Source organism: Spea bombifrons, chromosome 12, assembly GCF_027358695.1.
Source record: "Spea bombifrons isolate aSpeBom1 chromosome 12, aSpeBom1.2.pri, whole genome shotgun sequence".
NCBI classification, from domain to species: Eukaryota; Metazoa; Chordata; class Amphibia; order Anura; family Pelobatidae; genus Spea; species Spea bombifrons.
The window spans coordinates 28,251,442-28,270,057 of record NC_071098.1 but is presented as its reverse complement, the minus strand read 5'-3'; the positions used below and the strand labels follow the sequence as shown (position 1 = coordinate 28,270,057).

The 18,616-nt window shown below is 40.2% G+C and overlaps 1 protein-coding gene across 1 annotated transcript in view; it reads left to right on the top strand.

Moving 5' to 3' along the window:
• The first annotated feature begins 10,228 nt into the window (after positions 1–10,228).
• SHANK1 (SH3 and multiple ankyrin repeat domains 1) overlaps positions 10,229–18,616 on the top strand; it is a 51,648-nt gene continuing 43,260 nt past the window's right edge. Inside the window, exons 1-5 of the mRNA XM_053451854.1 lie at positions 10,229–10,370; positions 10,443–10,498; positions 17,063–17,266; positions 17,570–17,641; positions 18,013–18,121. Of these exons, the coding sequence (XP_053307829.1) occupies positions 10,229–10,370; positions 10,443–10,498; positions 17,063–17,266; positions 17,570–17,641; positions 18,013–18,121 (583 nt within the window). The remainder of the gene's footprint in view (positions 10,371–10,442; positions 10,499–17,062; positions 17,267–17,569; positions 17,642–18,012; positions 18,122–18,616) is intronic.

Here is an 18,616-nt window from a genome sequence, read left to right as displayed (position 1 = left end):
CCCAGAACACAACGAAACAAGGGAGGGAGAGCGGGAACTTACTAAAACGTAAAGGAAATCCCCCCAGTGTAGAAATAAATACCCCTCGAGAGGGGTAACAGATAACAGGGGGCGATTTGCGTCCAGCCCAGTCATGCTGGCCCTGCGAGTATGTCCCCTTCAGGGCAATACTTATACCGCTGTCAGCCGCACTGACATTAGGCGGCCGCTGGCCTTAAAGTGCCAGGGCTTCCTCGCCATCGCCAGTCTGGCCCTGACACAGAATAGCAATAAAAACGAGGATCACGATTTTAGTCCATCTCCCCCCTCTTTTTGTTTCTCTGCAGTCTTGAGATGTCTATTTCTTCTGAGAATCTTACAAATAACAAACATCGCATCTCCTTAGCTCACTCATAAACCAATGGGTTACAGTAAACCGATTCCCCAACGATCCACCTCGCTGCAGGTTGTTTAATGAGCTGCGTCGGGGCATCGGGGTGAGCGTATAACCACAGACCATTTCCTTGGGAAATATAATATACTTGCTACCAACACCCAATAACCAGAAACGGCGTGGGGCCTCCAGGGCATAGCGAGTCTTAATTAGCTCATCGATGGCAGAATCTGCTTCTGTTTTAAGAGAAGAAAGAGGAGATTACCTTTCAATGACAAACGGTGATACCGAGTAGCAACAAAACACCCGGCCTGCGCGATGTCTGAGATTTAGAAAGCCAGGTCGATAGCTGCGCTATGGAAGCTACTACTTGATATTCTGTTCTTTTCCCACTCTTGCCGTTCTCTGCCTTACGTAGAATATAGAATGTCAACGGATTAGAGCAGTCCATGCCGGGTTTTATTCCATATACAAGAGTTTCATTTGTTCTCGGTCTCTCTAGCTGTGAGCATCTGTAATTCACCTTACAGCTTGTGAAATATCTGAATCGAATTCTCGATTCTCAGTTGTGTATTTGCTGAGGACCCCATTATAACCTCAGAGCAGTTGGCGGACTCCCCCCATGAAAGGTAGTCTACAGAGATATCTAGGGGACTGCTCAGCATACCTGGAAACTTTCTGGCTCCGGCTACCTGGACTGGAGTAGATGGTCCCACGGACGTTGCAGGTGGTCCTGTGGGACATTGCAGGACACTCATTATTGGAGGGGAAGTGGGCAGGGAGTGGGGTGTCACCTAGAGTCTCCGGGCAAAACCAGAGAGTTACCATGTATGCTGCCTAAGGACCCCCAGAAATGTGTCTAGAGCCAGAGTCAACTTCAAAAATCATGAAGAGCGGTACAAACCTAAAACCACAGCCAACCCCCTGCCCGGTCCCACACCATGCTCCTCCCACTGCCCCACCCCATTCTTGTAATAGGGCAACCAGGCTCCAAATACCTCAAAAGGGGCCATCTGGCCTCCAAAGCCCACAAGGCCAAGACACAGTAGCAGCCCGCAGACGCCAATGAGGGGGCCTGTGATGGATCAGGGAGACCGGGCTCTCCTGCTTGCTCAGGTCCCATGCACAGGTACTGGTTGTACCTCCTAATGGCAGCCCTGCCTGGAGCCCACCAAGGGCCATGATACAGCAAAGAAACAATCAAAGATTTTCGAAATGTATATATTTTGCTTATTTCTCATATAGACAGAGCAGGAAAATTGGTTAATCTTCAAAACCAGTTTTTGCTGGATTTTTTTATTTTTAATATTCGCGCTTAATCCTTACTAAGGGTTAATATTAAAAAAGTCTAGCAAAAAAAGTTTAGGTTTAGGATTAGGGTGATTAGAAGGATTTTATGTGATGTTTAAAAAATGTTAATAAAACATAGGTTGTATACAGCAATATGTCTGAAAATAATAAAACCCAAAACTATCAGTTCTGATTATCGCTTTGCCCTTTTGGTGTCTGGATTATATATTCAGGAAAATCAGGCTCCTTGATTGTAATTTGCCATTTCATTTGGGTTAATTAATATCAGTACTCAAAGGTCAGCCTTTGGAAAGGGTTTGGTTTGCAGACATTAAAGAAAATGATCATGAAAAAAAACATGATTTACTTTTGATAGGGAGAGTTAGAATGGTATAAATTGTAAGCTCCTGAGACCAGGGCCCTCAAACGCCTGTCCCAGTATGCTGTAACATGTGTTAAAGATATTGTCAGTTTTAAATGGTCTTTGTTAAATATTTTCACTGTCCCCTATTGTAACAGCGCTACAGAATCAGCTGGTACTATATAATTAAAGGTGATGCGTATAGCGTTAAAATTGATCTATACATTGACCTTGCAGTACTGGGAACTGATGCATAGATCAAAATTATTCTTTTAAGAATTAAGTAAACATTTGCTGTTGCATGGGGGGTTACATGGCAATGCCACAAGGACAGAGCAATTCTTTTTTTTTTTTCTTGAACTATACATTTGCTTCAAACTTCAGTTTTCAACATAGAAGTTAGGAAACACTGTTTGTATTATTAAGTAACATACATGTGATAAAAAAAATTGTAGGTATGGGGATAAAAGTATTGTTCATGACTATGCATGCACAGTAGCTTCGGGATTTCTTGGCTATACGAACCGACATAACAGCCGCAATTCCCGGAGGAATAGAATTCCTGCACCGGAATGCCAGATGAAGACAGCGCCGTCATTGATGTTTAAGAGGCAAATTAAGGTAGGGAGTTGTTTAGACGTTAGCCTGATAACAGCGTAGCTTGTTCGAGCAGGATGCTAAAATGGCTTATTGCGGTGGGAAAATAAATAGACAACATACATACAAAAGGCAAATAGGAGGCAAATGTCACTTAAGAGACAGCACATTTTAATTATTTGGCGGCCATGTTTGATGAGAGAACGTCAATCACATGCAGAAACAAGACGGAATCTATAAATTAAGATAAAATATCATCTATATGTATATAGTAAATGATATTTTCTTCTCCGTCGAGTACCTTCATGCCGTATTTTGATGACAGGTTCACATTAAGGTTAGTAAAAAAAAAAAAAAAAATTTGTCCTCTACTTCTTAATTTTGATTTTAATGGCATCGGGGAAATTAGAACAGCTGTCCCTCCGCTACAAAGCTTTTCTGGGACAAAGTGTGCCTGAAATATATGAATACCAGGGCTTGAGGTACCAGCTTAAATGGGACAAAGATGAATTCCTGAGACGACCTATCATTTTATAAAAGATAATACTAAGTAATAAAATAAACCCTTCTCTCAATTTCTTACCATACCATATATTTTATTATTATTATTATTATTATATTATAGACAAAATAAAATTCACTTGAGATAGTTGGGATTCGTGTTGGTTTTAGTAGAGTGTCCGTGGGGTGAGGGTGTTTTGTGGGAGGAGCGTGACATAACATTACATTTTCTCCTGATTAATCAAGACAGTTTGCAGGTATGTGGACATCCGTCCCCACGTCGAGTGTAAGACACGTCTACAGAAAGTAGCCTCTGAAGCCCTTAGCCCAAGGTTGTCTAATTTCGGCCTACACCATAACCAGGCCAGACTTTGCGGATATCTCAATATGAGCAGCTCCATCAAAAAGGCTGGAACTTATTAAGTCATTTGTGTTCAAAGTAAGAATGTATTTTGCCTGGACGTTGACACCTCCTGGGTCAGATGGAGGCCATAGCTGGATGTGACTTCTCTTTTTAGCACAACTGGAGATATATATTATATACATATTGAATATATATATTTTCAATTAATAAAAAGGCTTTTTGCACCTTGATTTTTAAATCATTCACACTTCTCTGTATTGACGTCATACTTTGATACCAGAACATCCTAAGGACATACAATAAACCCCTAAACAGTCAATATTCTGTTTGTTAAAAAGTGGAACACAGGTGAAATGAAAGGAACGCACATAAAAACCGGAAACCATGAAATATTAATGATATTGTTGGAAGCTCCACGTTTGTACATATTTAATGTACTCCCATTGATTTCCATCCACGCTTCACTTCAGCTTTTCTGTAAAAGTCACTAAAATCAGGTTAAATTAGACAAAACGAGTCCCTTTCTAATACTCGTTCTCTTTTCCTCTCCCCTTTCTCACATTCTCTGTATCTGTCTCTCTCTCTGTTGCCGTCTCTCTGTGCAGGACATTGATTCACATTGTCCAGTTAAGTGGAATTAAAAATCCAATTTCTTTGCGTGTAACAATAAAATTTCTCCTGTAAGACGATCCGGATGAGACATTTACAATGCAGGAAGATCAGAATGTAATTTCCTTGTAATTCACCTACATCTCACTCGTTGAGGTACCAAATACAGGTCAACCTAAGTGACTTATTTCTGACCAGCGATACAGGAGAATGGGTGAGGAGGCAATGGAGCTTCATTTCAAGGAAAATGGTACCAGGTCACCATTATCTAGGTCTAGGTCATTTACCCATGTATGCCATTAGGAGTTGTAAAGGACTTCTGTTCTGCATTAGGGTGTCCAATGCTTTGTGGGGTTGACCCATCAGGCTAGCTTCTGAGAGTCAATTAAAAGGAAGCCAGTGATGTCTTTCCAGCTTCTAGGGTGCTTAGCGGGCAAAGTTTCTCATTTGAAGGCAAAATCAATATTCCTGAACACGACATTAATCAAAAGGTTAGCATAAAAAGAATACATTTGTTATGATTCCGTGACCATTTCTCTAGTAGGACGCCAACTTCCAGATGATGCGCCATTGTCATCCGATGTGATCATAACAGATGTCCCTTTCAATATGTTGCTTCGTGATTGCATTGTTCAGCTTTTTTACATTGTTGTAACAATCCCTCCCCCCCCCCGTTTCATACATCACACGCACAATGCTGCCTAATAGGCGAATGTTGTACATTTTTTATTTACGATGGCAGAATTGGGTGGTATTTACTCGTCCAAGCTTGTGCCACGGGTTTACTTGGGTGAGTTGCTTCCAGTCCTTGTCTTTTGAAGTTTATTAATCAATCTTTTGTTGAGTGGTGTGAAGATTGAATGTTCAGGAATGATAGCTCAAAAGAGATATATTGTTATAATTGAGTCTGTTATGTTCTTCTAGGGTCAGAATGATCTACAAATTGTGACTTCATCCACAGATCGCTCTGACATGAGAGAAGTAATGAAGTATAATAAAAGTCTCACTTATGATATATCACACATAATAGGAAGAAGTCTTTAGAAAGACATTTACCTTACTGGTCCCTCTAGATATGGTATTAATACTATGGTCCTCATCCCAGTGGGCCCATCATATTCGGCCATCCCCATAAAGTCACTCTTCCTCATATGAATAGAACTCATTGTCCATGGATATATATTTTTGTACGGAGTCATTTAATTGATATTTCTTATATAAATTGCAGTAAAAGAAATAGGATACAATGTTCTCACATCTTCAAAGTGTAAACGGCTGCTCCTTAAGGAGATATGTCAAGGTTCTTGCTGTAAAGCAAAAAGCATCTTAATGTTTCATCTTATGAGACATTACCCTTCCTTTAATTAGTACATGGCACCCATTTTGCGGCACCATATATACTAGGAATGTGCTTGCTTGTAAATCTGTGGGATTAATAAAATAATTTCTGCTATGCTGAGGGTGTTGGCCTTTAAAATATATTTAACCCCTTAATGACAAAGCCCGTACATGTACGGGCTCAAAATGCATTGTTTTCAATGGCATTTGGGACCGCCCATTGTCCTTAAGGGGTTAACTGGTATCATTCAAGGTAATTGCGCTGGTGACAAGTAGCAGCCAGGGGTGGGTGAAATAATGGAAGGATGGCTTCTACTCCATCATGGCCTTGTTTATAGCAGCTCTTTATCACAAATAGCCTATTAGAGCTTACCCCGACGCTTATTATGGAGAGCTCTGGGGGTTCTGTTCACGATATAAGATGAGCTGACGGCATCAAGATGAATTCCAGGAAATGAACCAAAACACGTCCAGCTGTATGAAATCATTTTGGTTAAAGGGGGAGTTCTCACATTCTATATTGCCCTTGTTCTTATATGCCTATATATCAAATAATTATGTATGTAAGTATGTTCATATGCATTTATTGAGGGCAGGGCTGTCACCTTCTGTCCCCTGGGGGCAGGTAAAGCATAGTGGCCCCATCAGCCGCTTGCCACCCCCTGTAACTCACATATGCCCTGGCACACATTTTTACACACACAAATTTACACTAACACACACTTGCTAACACATAATCCCTCTCACTCACTTACACATTCATGCTCACACACACACACATTCATGCTCACACACACACACACATTCATGCTAACACACAACCACTTACACATACACGTTCAGGCTCACACACATATACATAACATCGTTTTTTGTGACCCCACTGAGTTCCTGCCTGCCCAGGCTAGTCCAGAAATTATTACAAAAGGGCTGGTCCGACCTGGAAATATTTAGCCAAACACGTCTCGTGCCCAGCATATAGCTTGGGGTGCGAAAAGAGGCAAATGAGGAATTCTGCAGGGGGACACCACAGAACATGAGGGCTCTTTCATCTCTTATATGTATTAACGTGTATTAGCTGATGAAACAATGCAGGGGGGGGGGGGGTCCGGTAAGATGTGTTATACCATCCTGCCATGGCTGACAGTACAACTTCAATCGTCAGTATGTATCATAAAAAAATGAAACTAATTTGAATAAAATGCCCTGGCTATCAGAGCTTAAGACATAAAACTAAATAACTTTAAAAACTGAAATTAAATAAAAAAAAACAAAACAAAATAAAAAAACACAAGTGAGAGATGGTTTTCAGCACTGGATGCAATTACGATTTCATCACAGATGTAATAATTTCCCTTTAAACTAAATAATTTAACCCGCCTACGTATCGGTGGAAGATGTTTGCAAATTCACACCGACGTTCGTGGCAAAAGCGACAGATCCACTTGAATATTATTTTAATGAGCATATTAAAAAAAAAAGGGGTTTGAATCTAAGTAACCTAGCGCATGAGATTCCTGCGTATCGTCCGTATTCTGCCCCTTGCATTGTTTTGGAAAGGATTTTATTTGCGAATTCAGTTAATTACCTCCGAGAACGTCTGTAGGCATTAGATCAAATGAAAAAACTCTTGCAAATGCACGTGTATATTTAGCACAGAGCATAAAACAAAAAAGGAAAATGTGACAGATGCGTTACAGGAGGCGTTATAACCTGAATACGCTTTAATCCATTTAGGAAACGAAAGGAACGCGTGGCCAGCGATTAGACGTACAGTCATTAGCGGTCTGTTATGACTAATAAGGTTTTAATGGAGCGAAGTACTTGGGTCTGAAGTTACAATGGCGGCAAAGTTACAGAACGATGTGTCGGGGCTGTCTTCTCAGTGTGTCCATCCTACAGGTCCTTGGTCCCTTCTTAATACCACTAGGGCATATAATGTCTGGATGTGAAAGGCCAGCATTGGATATGAAGAAGTTCCTGGTGGGAACTCTTCACAGCCTAGGAGAAAAGGCAAAGTACGTAGACTTCTTCAGCCCAATGTTGACCACCATAATGGTCTTGAGATGAAATGAGAGCTTTAGATGTCATGGGGGGCATGCACTCCCCATCTGTCTGCCGTATATGCATCTCTCACTTTGCTTCTGATGGTATTTTTGGTTTTGGGTCAATCATTTCTGGTCAACTTACTCCATAACTGTACAAAGGCTTGTCAGATACGTCTGAAGTCCTTCTCACTGCTACTGTGGACAATGGCTTTTTTAAAAAAGGTTTCTCATGAAGAAACTAAAGACCACCTGAAACTGTCCTCCACCCAGGACCTTGTGTTTCGTTCCTAACAAAGCATGAATTGGTAGAGTAAGAGAAGGTTGATGCAGATATCATTGTAACCTAAATATGGAATGTTTGTGGCATTTGATATAACTTTGTGGATAGGGATTTAATAATGATATTGACTATGGTAAATGTTTTGGGTTTTTTTTACTAGAAAGGACCAAGTTTCTTGGAATAAACGGCACTATATGTCTACGTATCGGTCACTAGAATGCCCCTAGAAATAAGGACCATATACCGGTACAAATGACTGTTAATTGGTAACAATGACATGATGCTACTCATTAATTTAATTACCTCAATCAATTTTAAAGGACTAATTCAAGCAATTAAACACTAAACAATTTTACACATGGTGTTAATAAATTGGTCAATTACAGGTATTTCTAAGAACATTTCTTATCGTTTCCGATGAAGACTTTACCTTTTAGGTCCTGAGTAAGGTCACCTTTTATTCTAACCCATTCCTTTTCAAATCTAGAAATGAAAAATGTTAAAATAAATTGACAATACGAGGAAAGGTGGAAAAGGTGAAGGACATCAGAATAAGCCAGCCACTGAAACCTTCAAGATAGAGCCCAAGAGTATTTAAAAGGGATAATAATATATATTTTACTTAATAATAACTCTCCTGTTGTGTTGTAGAACATTCTCTTTCCATGTATAGGCTCCTCTTTAGATATCCATCATAACAATCATTATCATGTGTAATGTTTCTATCTATAAGATGCTCTTCAAAACCCTCTACCGATTTGATTCCATCAAAGGATTTGCCTGGGAAGCGGTGTCCGGCGATGGCTCAGAAGAGCTCTTCTATTATACCGGAATAAGCGTGTAGATTAGTGTAATTGCACTTTTGAATGGTGTCTCATCTAACGCTCCATTTCAATGCGCTTCACGTGTTACATTGTATCACGTATTCATCAGTAACCACAAATATGATATTTCTAAGCATCGCCTTGTTATTACGACAGGCGGCGATTTGTCCATGTTGATTCCTACGCGGATTGCATACAATTTTTTATCGTTCCAATGTGTGTTTATTCAGTGTTTTATTAAGCAAAATCTCAGTTTTTTCTTTTTTTTTTTTTTTAACAAGTAAAAATATATATGCTGTACCTTACTTTAAAGAAAACATCTTATCCACATATGACGTCATAAATAGATTGCGCTAAATTCAAACAAACGGCCGGTGAATGAATATTTAGAGGTTGCCGTCTTTTCCTTTAGCGAGTGGATTTCACTTCAATAATGTCCCTTAATGCCATAATGTACTATTTATGAACCAAGAATGTTTTCTGCAGCAGAAAATGGATTTTTTTAAACTAGCGTTATATATATAATTTAATATATTTAATGTAATTTTTTCATATATTTAATAATAAATGTATATATTTAAAATACATTAAATATATAATATATTAATATATATATATATAAAATATATTAATATATATATAAAATATATTAATATATATATATATAAAATATATATAAAATATATATATATATTTAATAATAATAATAATAATAATAATAATAATAAATGTATATTTTTATATATATTCATATTAATTTTTTTTAGATAGCTCTTCGTTTTCAAATAGGCATCACTGACGTACGTAGCAAGACATATGTGTTCTTTGAAACCAACATAAAGTGGAACAGAGTAGAGTACAGGGAAGGGAGAGCATGTTAAAAAGAGACAGCCGAGGTTGCCATGTGAACACAGTACAGCGTAGACATTGAGCTTTTGAAGATAAATAGTGGAAACAAAATACTAAAAAAAATAAATATAAATCCAAGGATGATAACTTGCTTAAAAGTGAACCACACTGTGTCAGTTTTGTGCATGTACCTTGTTCAGGAGACCTATTCATTATTGTTCTCCTGTGGTGCCTTTGTGAAAACCTTCTGAATACGGTACTTTCTGTAACAAGCTTTGCTGCAAATCACAATTTTGTGCGGCGAGCGAGAGGAAATATGTTTTGGGGTATGCAAAGTTTTCAAATTAATTGTAAAAAGGTATTAATTGATGATGATGACGCCTCATTGGGGAAGATGCAGAGCATCGCAACGCCTCATGGCAATTAAAATCATTGTATTGGGGTAAGGAGGCAGGAGACATGTCTTATGGATGGGGGCTCCAGGTGGGAGAGGTTGGGTCTTCTTAATGCTAGCCCAAGAAGGGGCAAATGCCCTGGGCCCTTGATGTGTTCGGGGCATTGGGTGAGACACGAAAAAAAATTCTGCTCAAGGAGCCTTCACCATTTTGTTGGGCCATAGTCCATATCTTGCCTGGGGAAAAGTCATGTCTCCAGGAAAAAAGTGTTTACACACAAAGGGTTTTTGGGTTCTTTGGGCTAGTTTCTTATGAACTAGTATGTCATGATATTGAAGGACTTTTGTTTCCATCTTCCAGCTGGCATTGTAATGCTGCTGTGGTTCTGCCTTCCTGACAATGCCCCAGAGTCCTGTGTCAAGCGAGGAGGAGAGGAGGAGCGTCTCCGAATACCCTGGGGAAGAATCAGACTCAGACAGCTCCAGAGAGGGTACCGTCCCTGGAGGGAAAAATAATCCCACTTCTGCCACCAGCACTGTCGGTCCTAACCCGCTCTCATCGTCGTCGGTGGCTGCACGCAGAATAAAGGAAAGGTCGATGTCGGTTCCCGAAGACTCCCATTTCAGTATGATGGTCTTCCGCATCGGGATACCTGACCTGCATCAGACGGTAAGGCATTTCTCCTATCAGTCCACATCATTAAAATGATCGTAAAGTCTCAGAACACGTAAGAACTATAATTTTCCCAGCAGAATCTTTAAAGCTATACCGGGCAATGGGCTTTTCCAAACCACAGATTATCATCAAGATTCCTGTGAGGTCAAGACTTACGTCACAATATGTCCCACCTTCTTGGAGTTGTGAAGGTCACTTTGGTCATTGAGTCCATTTGGTACCCCACAAATGAGGGTGTTTTCATGGGTCACTTCCATCTTTAATAAATTCCTTTTCAGGTTTTTTAAAAATTAACTTTCACAACTAAATATATCACCATGGAACGATGTTTCCCTTAACGTGGTTTTCACATAATTAAAGCTACGATGGCAGAATCTATCATGGTCACTTTATCTCAACCACAACTCGATGCAATAAGTAGAACAAATTGCCTACATATATGATTCGCAATTTAATATGGGCTTATGGGCCACGGTTAAATAACATTACAATCTCACTTCGTCGCCCACATAGCTGGTTGAGTAGGATGATTCAGGCCATCAAGTCACATGCATTATGTATGAGATTACAGGAAATCAGGACCTGAATGTATTCATTATTTTATATCTAGCGTACGTCAATAGACAAACCAATAATCGGTAATTCGCTAGAAAAGCTGACCGTGGCGTTATTGGGTAAAATTGCCGTTTAAGGGTCCCTGTGCTTTGCAGCTAATAAATATCGTCTACGTCAGACCCCAATTAAGATGTAGGTTGCAAAAAAAAAAGGATTTTTAAAGACTGGATCCTGAAGTAGTGCTGAAACATTGAGCCGGTTTCCAATGATGGATTGTATTTTTGTACTGTATTGATTTCCATTTGGGTCTCCAATTACCTAGATTTCCTGGGGGCGATACTTAAAAAAAAGATACTCTGCCCCGTGAACCCCTCGTCAGGAGTCTGCAGTCTTGGATTGTAAAGTCTTCATTAGAGTTACTCCTAGTTGGCAACTCGATTCATTTTGAAGGCAACCTGGCAAAATGGATGGACATCACTGTCTCTTCCCGAAGTTGAGCTGGAGACCCTTGCGTGTTCCTTAGCATGTCTCAGACATTAAAACTAAATACCTAAGTACCCTTTTTTAAAGAAAAAGACCCCAAAAACATCTAAGTTGGACGTATCCTTCTAAGACCAGATGAATCCATTTTGCGCCCTACCGAAAATATTTCTACGCTCTCCTACGTTCTGCATTTGATAGGATACAGACCGCTTAATGGTGGCTTCCTAAGGGATGTTTTATTGTTTGGGATGTCCAATAAAGTTATGCTTTTAGCTCCCACTCCCTTTTTCAATTTTCTTTTCTTGTGCTATCGCGAGGTCCCCTGGGTGGTCATTACCCGCAAGTTATGATTAATGTCTAACTCAGCACAAACAAAATCAAATAAACAGTTGTTCCCTTGGCCGGCTTCCCTTTCTTTCTGAGTCAACCTCTCATTAAAGCCCGGATTTCACCATACATGAAGGACTACGGGGAGTCTCCAGGAGACACTTTTAAGAAGATGCGTTAGAGTACGTTAGCGATTTCATTTCTGCTGTAGAGAGGACAGGAATTAAATGACTTTAATCAGCGCATCACTTTAGCTGATCTGCACATCTTGACGGTCTTCTGTACAGAGCATCATTTTTGCCGATTTGTAGGACCACTCAAGATAAACTCATAATGAGCGTTCCGAGTCCAAGGCCGATTGCCACTTCTGCACCCGTTGTAGCACCGATACGTGTCCCTCGAGCAGGTATCTGAAAGACCCTTAGTTGGCAAAGTTTCTTCTTGTCCTGCTTCCATTTTCTGAATGCTTCGGGAGACACAAAGCACACGGATGACATCATAATAAGTCGGTCTTCCAGATACCCCCTACCGATACATACAGGTAAGGAGACCACCAGTCACACAACTCAACGGTGCCCAAAGCTACATACAAAGTGGCAAAGGAAGAAGCCCACGAAACAACGAGGAAGGAGTCACAGCATGACGTACATCGTGTCCTTATGACCCAGGATTCACTTGATACTTTGCTCATATTGGCGCGAGCGTGTTTTAGTTTGCTTGACATGGAAGTAAATTCCCAATAGTAGAGGCGGTTGTGCTTTTCTCGTGATAGAATGTTAGGTCTCTTTTCATTGAGAATGTTATACGATGTCAGAAAAGGAACGCGATGACACGGGAAGCCAATATCGATTTGATTTCTCACTAGACTGCAATATCCACTGTGGATAGAAACATTTTACCACCGTTCACGGGGGTTCTGTTCCGCGACTTTTGATTTTTGGAGGCGATTGACGGAAGCTCAGCAGTGTTACGTTAGACTTTACAGCTTACAGAATCGACAGAAATAGAGGAGAAATAAAAACAAAAAAGCATACAGCGGGTTGTCTGTGTGTGTGTCGTGTAATAAATAATGCAATTGAATAGTGTCTCCAAACTAATTTTTTTTTACAAATTCACTACAAAAATACACATTAGGACAAAAGTATTGGGACACCTGACTATTCCACCAACAGGGCATCACATTCTAAATACATAGACATTAATATGAAGTTGGTCCCCCCTTTGCAGCTATAACGGCTTCCACTCTTCTGGGAAGGCTTTCCACAAGATTTTATGGAGTTTCTGTGGGAATTTTTGCCCGTTCATCCAGTAGAGCGTTTGTGAGGTCAGGCACTGATGTTGGATGAGACGCCCGGCTCACAATCTCTGTTCCAGCGGCCGGTCAAGTTCTTCCACGCCAAACCCATCCATTGTCTTTATGGACCATGCTTTGTCCGCTGGGGCGCACTCATGGCGGAATAGAAAAGGGTCTTCCTATATAGCGGAATGGTCCATAAAGGCATGGTCGGATGACTTTGGTGTGGAAGAACTTGACCGGCCCCATACAATTTTTTTGTCCAGCCCCCTTAAAACATATTGCAATCATCATCATCACATCCCCACCACCTTCATTAGACCCCCAACCTTAATTGACACCCCCTCATACCGACAGTCAAACACACATCACCCTCATCGAATGTCAGACCTGTAAACATACACATCTCAACCACACTAAGTTTCCGTGTTGGAACATGACCAGTCCTGGACAGATCGGGTGCTGGAAAACGCGTTCAGCGTCCGGATATATCTGGCCACATGCTACACGAGCATAAAAATATTAATCTTTCCTGAATAGACACATAAAAAGTAGATCCAGGCCATATGAGCTTCCAATCTATTCTATATACACATTCTGCAGCAGCTGTTCTTTTGCCCTCCAAATTATTATCTATTCATGTTCCAGAGATACTGCCAATCACCGTATGAGCAATGGAAATGTAGGAATCCAGCATTAAAGAGATTACATAGTCACACGAACCCACACATCGTCTCTCCAACCTGACACATTACTTGACCCTGCGGCCCGCCGTAGATCTCTGCAGCAGCCAGCCATGTTGAGGAGGCTTCTAAATCTGCCCCGGGGCAGACACCCTAACCGGACTTTTTTAGTGGTATCCCAGTAGGTCTGCTTTAAAAAAGAGTCCTTGAAATGGGAGGGGACACAGAAAATTAAGGGTTTTTAGAACACGCAAAATACAAAACAAACAAAACAAAATAACAACCTATACTGAAATACTTAACTTTTTTAAAGAGTTTTTTTTTGAAAGAAAATTTAAAAAAAGGATTTGAAATAGTGATATTTCTCATGAAATCAGTCTGATAATAAAGTCTGGGAATACAGCCAAGACGAAATTACACCTGGCAGCTAAATCCCCGTTAGACACTTGTGTTGAGTGCGGTGGTATCGGCACTTGAAAAGTGAATCAGAAGTAGCTAAATAATGTACTTCCTGCATTAAAGGTGCCGTTCCACCTACTCTGCTGAAATGTAATCCCTTTGTAAACTAAATGCAGCGTTGGAATTGTCACTCCTAGACCTGTTTAATGTCCAGACCCTTCTCGGAGACTATTGTTTGTTATTGAATCAGGTATAATTCTGCCTCGATCACATTTTTCCTAATTTGTGTCAAAGACAGGCACTGATTGGTCATTGCCATAGAAACTAAAAAAAACAAAACCCCAAACTTCTTAAATTCTCTTGTCGGTTTGTAGGGTACGTGAAGTATGCCATGGATCGTGTAAGGGGGCTTTTAGAAGACTTGCAACATACACACACACCCACTCATACTAACACACATCTGTCAAATCTCTTTCTTCAGGAACTGGATGTTCCTCAAGTCGTTCAAACTTCAAACAAAGAAAACCAGCGTAAAGAAATGTTTTAATAAATGGAATTATTCCGAGAGAGAGAGAGGAGTCTTTTAATAGACTTAGTACTCTGCCGAAGATCTCGTCTCTATAAAAATAAAATCCAAATTCACATCGTAGCCCAAGGCTTTATTTTACATGTCCTTGCAATTAATAATTCATGTTTCTAGCTGCCTGTTTTTGGACATATTTTCCGGAAATCGTGTTTTACTAGGAATAGTTATTATTTTTTTATTTTGCAACGGTGGCCAAGAGCTGATGTTTTACACGCTAGATTTGTCCATTAGTCTCTGGGTCATGGTTGGATGAGTCCAACTCTTTATTGCACCACTAAACTATTCTTCGGTGGTTTAGTGGAGCTTTATGTGGTTTTCATCACCTCGTCTTTTATATTTGGGAACTCAAATCAAGATAGTCTTAAAAATAATGTTTTTCAGACATTTCTATGTAGACAAAAATCCAGACTCTTTATTGTACCACCTTACGGCAAACAATAGAATAACTCTGTCTAACTGGCAACAACCCAGCATGGATTGCTTAACTTTCATTCATTACTTTACCAAGCCGGTAATTTTACATCTTTCTGAAAATACCTCCCCTTCGAATGTATTGTTCTACCGGTCAAAACACTTTACTTCGCCGTCTGAAAACAATGAGGAAAAATAAAAAGGGAAGAGATTGGGCAGCGGGCAACCAACTGCACAAACAAAAGTTCTAGTTATATTTAAATGCCATTGTGAACACCTGGCCATCACACCTATATGAGCTTGTTGGTGCCCCCTTTGCAGCTATGACAGCTTCCACTCTTCTGGGAAGGCTCTCCACAAGATTTTGGGGAGTTTCTGTGGGAATTTTTGCCCGTTCATCCAGTAGAGCGTTTGTGAGGTCAGGCGCTGATGTTGGACGAGAAGCCTGCCTCACAATCTCCATTCCAGTTCATCCCAAAGGCGTTCGATGGGGTTGAAGTCAAGGCTCTGTGCGGCCGATCAAGTTCTTCTGCACCAAACTTATCCAACCATGGGCTTTGCTTTGTGCGCTGGGGCGCAGTCATGCTGGAATAGAAAAGGGTCTTCCCCAAACTGTTCCCACAAAGTTGGAGGCAGAGCATTGTCTTAGTGTACTGAAGCATTAACATTACCCTTCACTGGAACTCAGGGGCCCAAACCCTGAAAAACAGCCCCAGACCTTTATCCCTCCTCCACCAAACATTACAGCAGACGCTATGCATTCTGGTAGCTAACGTTCTCCTGGCCTCCGCCAAACCCAGATTTGTCCATCAGACTTCCAGATAGTGAGAGCCATGGCTACCTATGTTCTTAATTCTGTGTTCCCGTTAGCAATGTGTCTGGCTGAAACACTTCAACGCAATAACCAAGAGAGGTGTCTACATACTCTTGGTCATATAGATTTTTCTGCTATTTTCCAGCCCAAGGGAAACAAAAACCAGGAGCTTCTTCTACATGGATCATCAACAACTCGTTTTCTGTCTTGGGCAAACCTTATTCATCGTATTTAATGTTATTATTAGCAAGGGTTCATCACAAACACACACGACTGCAGTTAATTACATGGATGCACAATTTTGTAACAGTAACAGATGTATGTTCTTTGTCCGTAAATTGATTACTACAGAAGCTTTAAATGAGATTCCATCTGTCAATCATTAACTCCGATTAAGTTAAGCTCTAATTTCCTCCTGGAGAAATTCTGACTGCTCTCCTGGCACCTTTACCCGATACGATTCCATTACTCGTCATGGCTCACTTTAAACTCACAGCGAGAGGGCTTTGGTGCTTTTAACATCGCCATGGAAACAGTAACCACAAAAAGTACAAGCTATCATCATCACCTTGGAAACGACGGCGCAACGATCCATTTGAAGGGATACAGTATCTTTAAGAAACAAAATAAAAAAGTGAAACAGCATTTAAAAGAAAAAAATACTGTATAAAGACCTTTAGAGGGAAATTTAAAATATCCTTGGTACCTAGAACCCGGCGCTTCCATGAATGTGTGGTTCAGAAAACATTAAATTACAGTCTATAACTAAATATATAGAAGTGTTAGGAAAAATTATTCTATCAATCAATCAGGTTTGGCTAGATGTTATTAGGATAATATTTGATTTTAAAATCAAATATTCTACAAATGCAGAACATGACATTTATTACTGCTAAACAGTTCTTGGTCGGCTTCAATGAATACAAGGGGGCTTTTGAAAGTAGGGTCGTACGGTTGTGGTCTTGCATGTAAAACATTTTATAATAATCTTAATTATGATTTGCAGAAATGTCTCCGATTTAATCCAGATGCCACCATCTGGGTTGCAAAGCAGCAGATCCTGTGTACCCTGAACGAGAGTCTCAAAGATGTCCTCAACTATGGCCTCTTCCAACCAGCGACCAACGGAAGAGACGCCAAGTTTTTGGATGAGGAACGCCTCCTTCGTGAATATCCTCAGTCTTTTGAAAAGGGTGTTCCGTATTTGGAGGTATGTAGTATAAACCCTAAATTGGTTTCTCATCTTCGTATGGCGATTAGAGGCAGAAAGCCACATATATACATTTACGTTATCAAAGCTTCAGGTTTTCCACCACTAATGAGAGCTGAGGAAACCTAGAATTTGGTAAGAATTGGCCCATGTTTCCTTCTGGATTATGGCTTGCCCCTCTACTTAGGACATGCTGTATGATGGCTTGATTATAGAATTATATTACACATAGTCATTAGGGTTTTCTCCAAGTCTAAAACGTCGTGCTTGAAGTGACGTCTCTTTTCTTCTGATTACGCTCAGTTCCGCTACAAGACTCGCGTTTACAAACAGACTAACCTTGATGAAAAGCAACTGGCCAAGCTCCACACCAAGGTGAGTTGAGGTGCCCAGGCCCAGCCGCAGGGTTTCCAGCAGTCTACTTTGGGTACCACATGAAAGAACCCCATGGTGATGTGTCCTGCATGGACTCTAGTAAAATTAGGTGGGGTGGACCGCAAGCGGTCTTTGCCAATATTCTGACCCTTATCCCCACCACAAGGCATGTCCTAGACCAATGCACCCACCCAAATCCCAGTCCGTCCCTCTAAACTACCCAACACCTAACTATCAACCTTTCCCTCAGAAGTGTTTTGTGGATCGACTACCACATGTGTACATATGTTTTGTGTACGGTCGTAAGACATAGGATGGGATTTGGCACGGATGGATAATCAGTAGAATGTCCTGAATTATCGTTGTTTTAGGCTGGTCTTAAAAAGTTCCTGGAGTACATTCAGCATGCTTCGGCAGAGAAGGTGGCCAGATTGCTGGACAAAGGCCTGGACCCCAACTATCACGATTCAGAAACTGGAGGTAAGCTGATGGGACCGAAGACGACAAGTCAGGAGAAGCAAGACCGCCAACTACTATTGTTTTAAGCCTTGCGACTGTCAAAACACACAATGGTGGGGTTGTGGATAAATAAGCTGCACTGGTATGAATAATGCTTTTATATAAAAAACTGCATTAACCTTTCTACCAGATCAAAACACGACATACAGAACGATACCGTATCGTCGTCATAGATCTATAGAATGTTAACATATCATTAGTGGATAGAATTGCTGCTCCACGGAAAGTTACAACATAATTACATAAAAAAAAAAAAAATAATAATAATAAAAAAAAAAAATTATATATAAAAAAAAGCCACTATATAAATAATAAAAATATATACAATATTTAATAAAAAAAAATAAATAATAATAATAATAAATAAAACTAAAAAAAAAAACACACTAATCGAGCTGTCTTGCACACCCGAGATTGTATTTTTTCTTCTGTATTTTTCAGTTGCCATGTCAATAG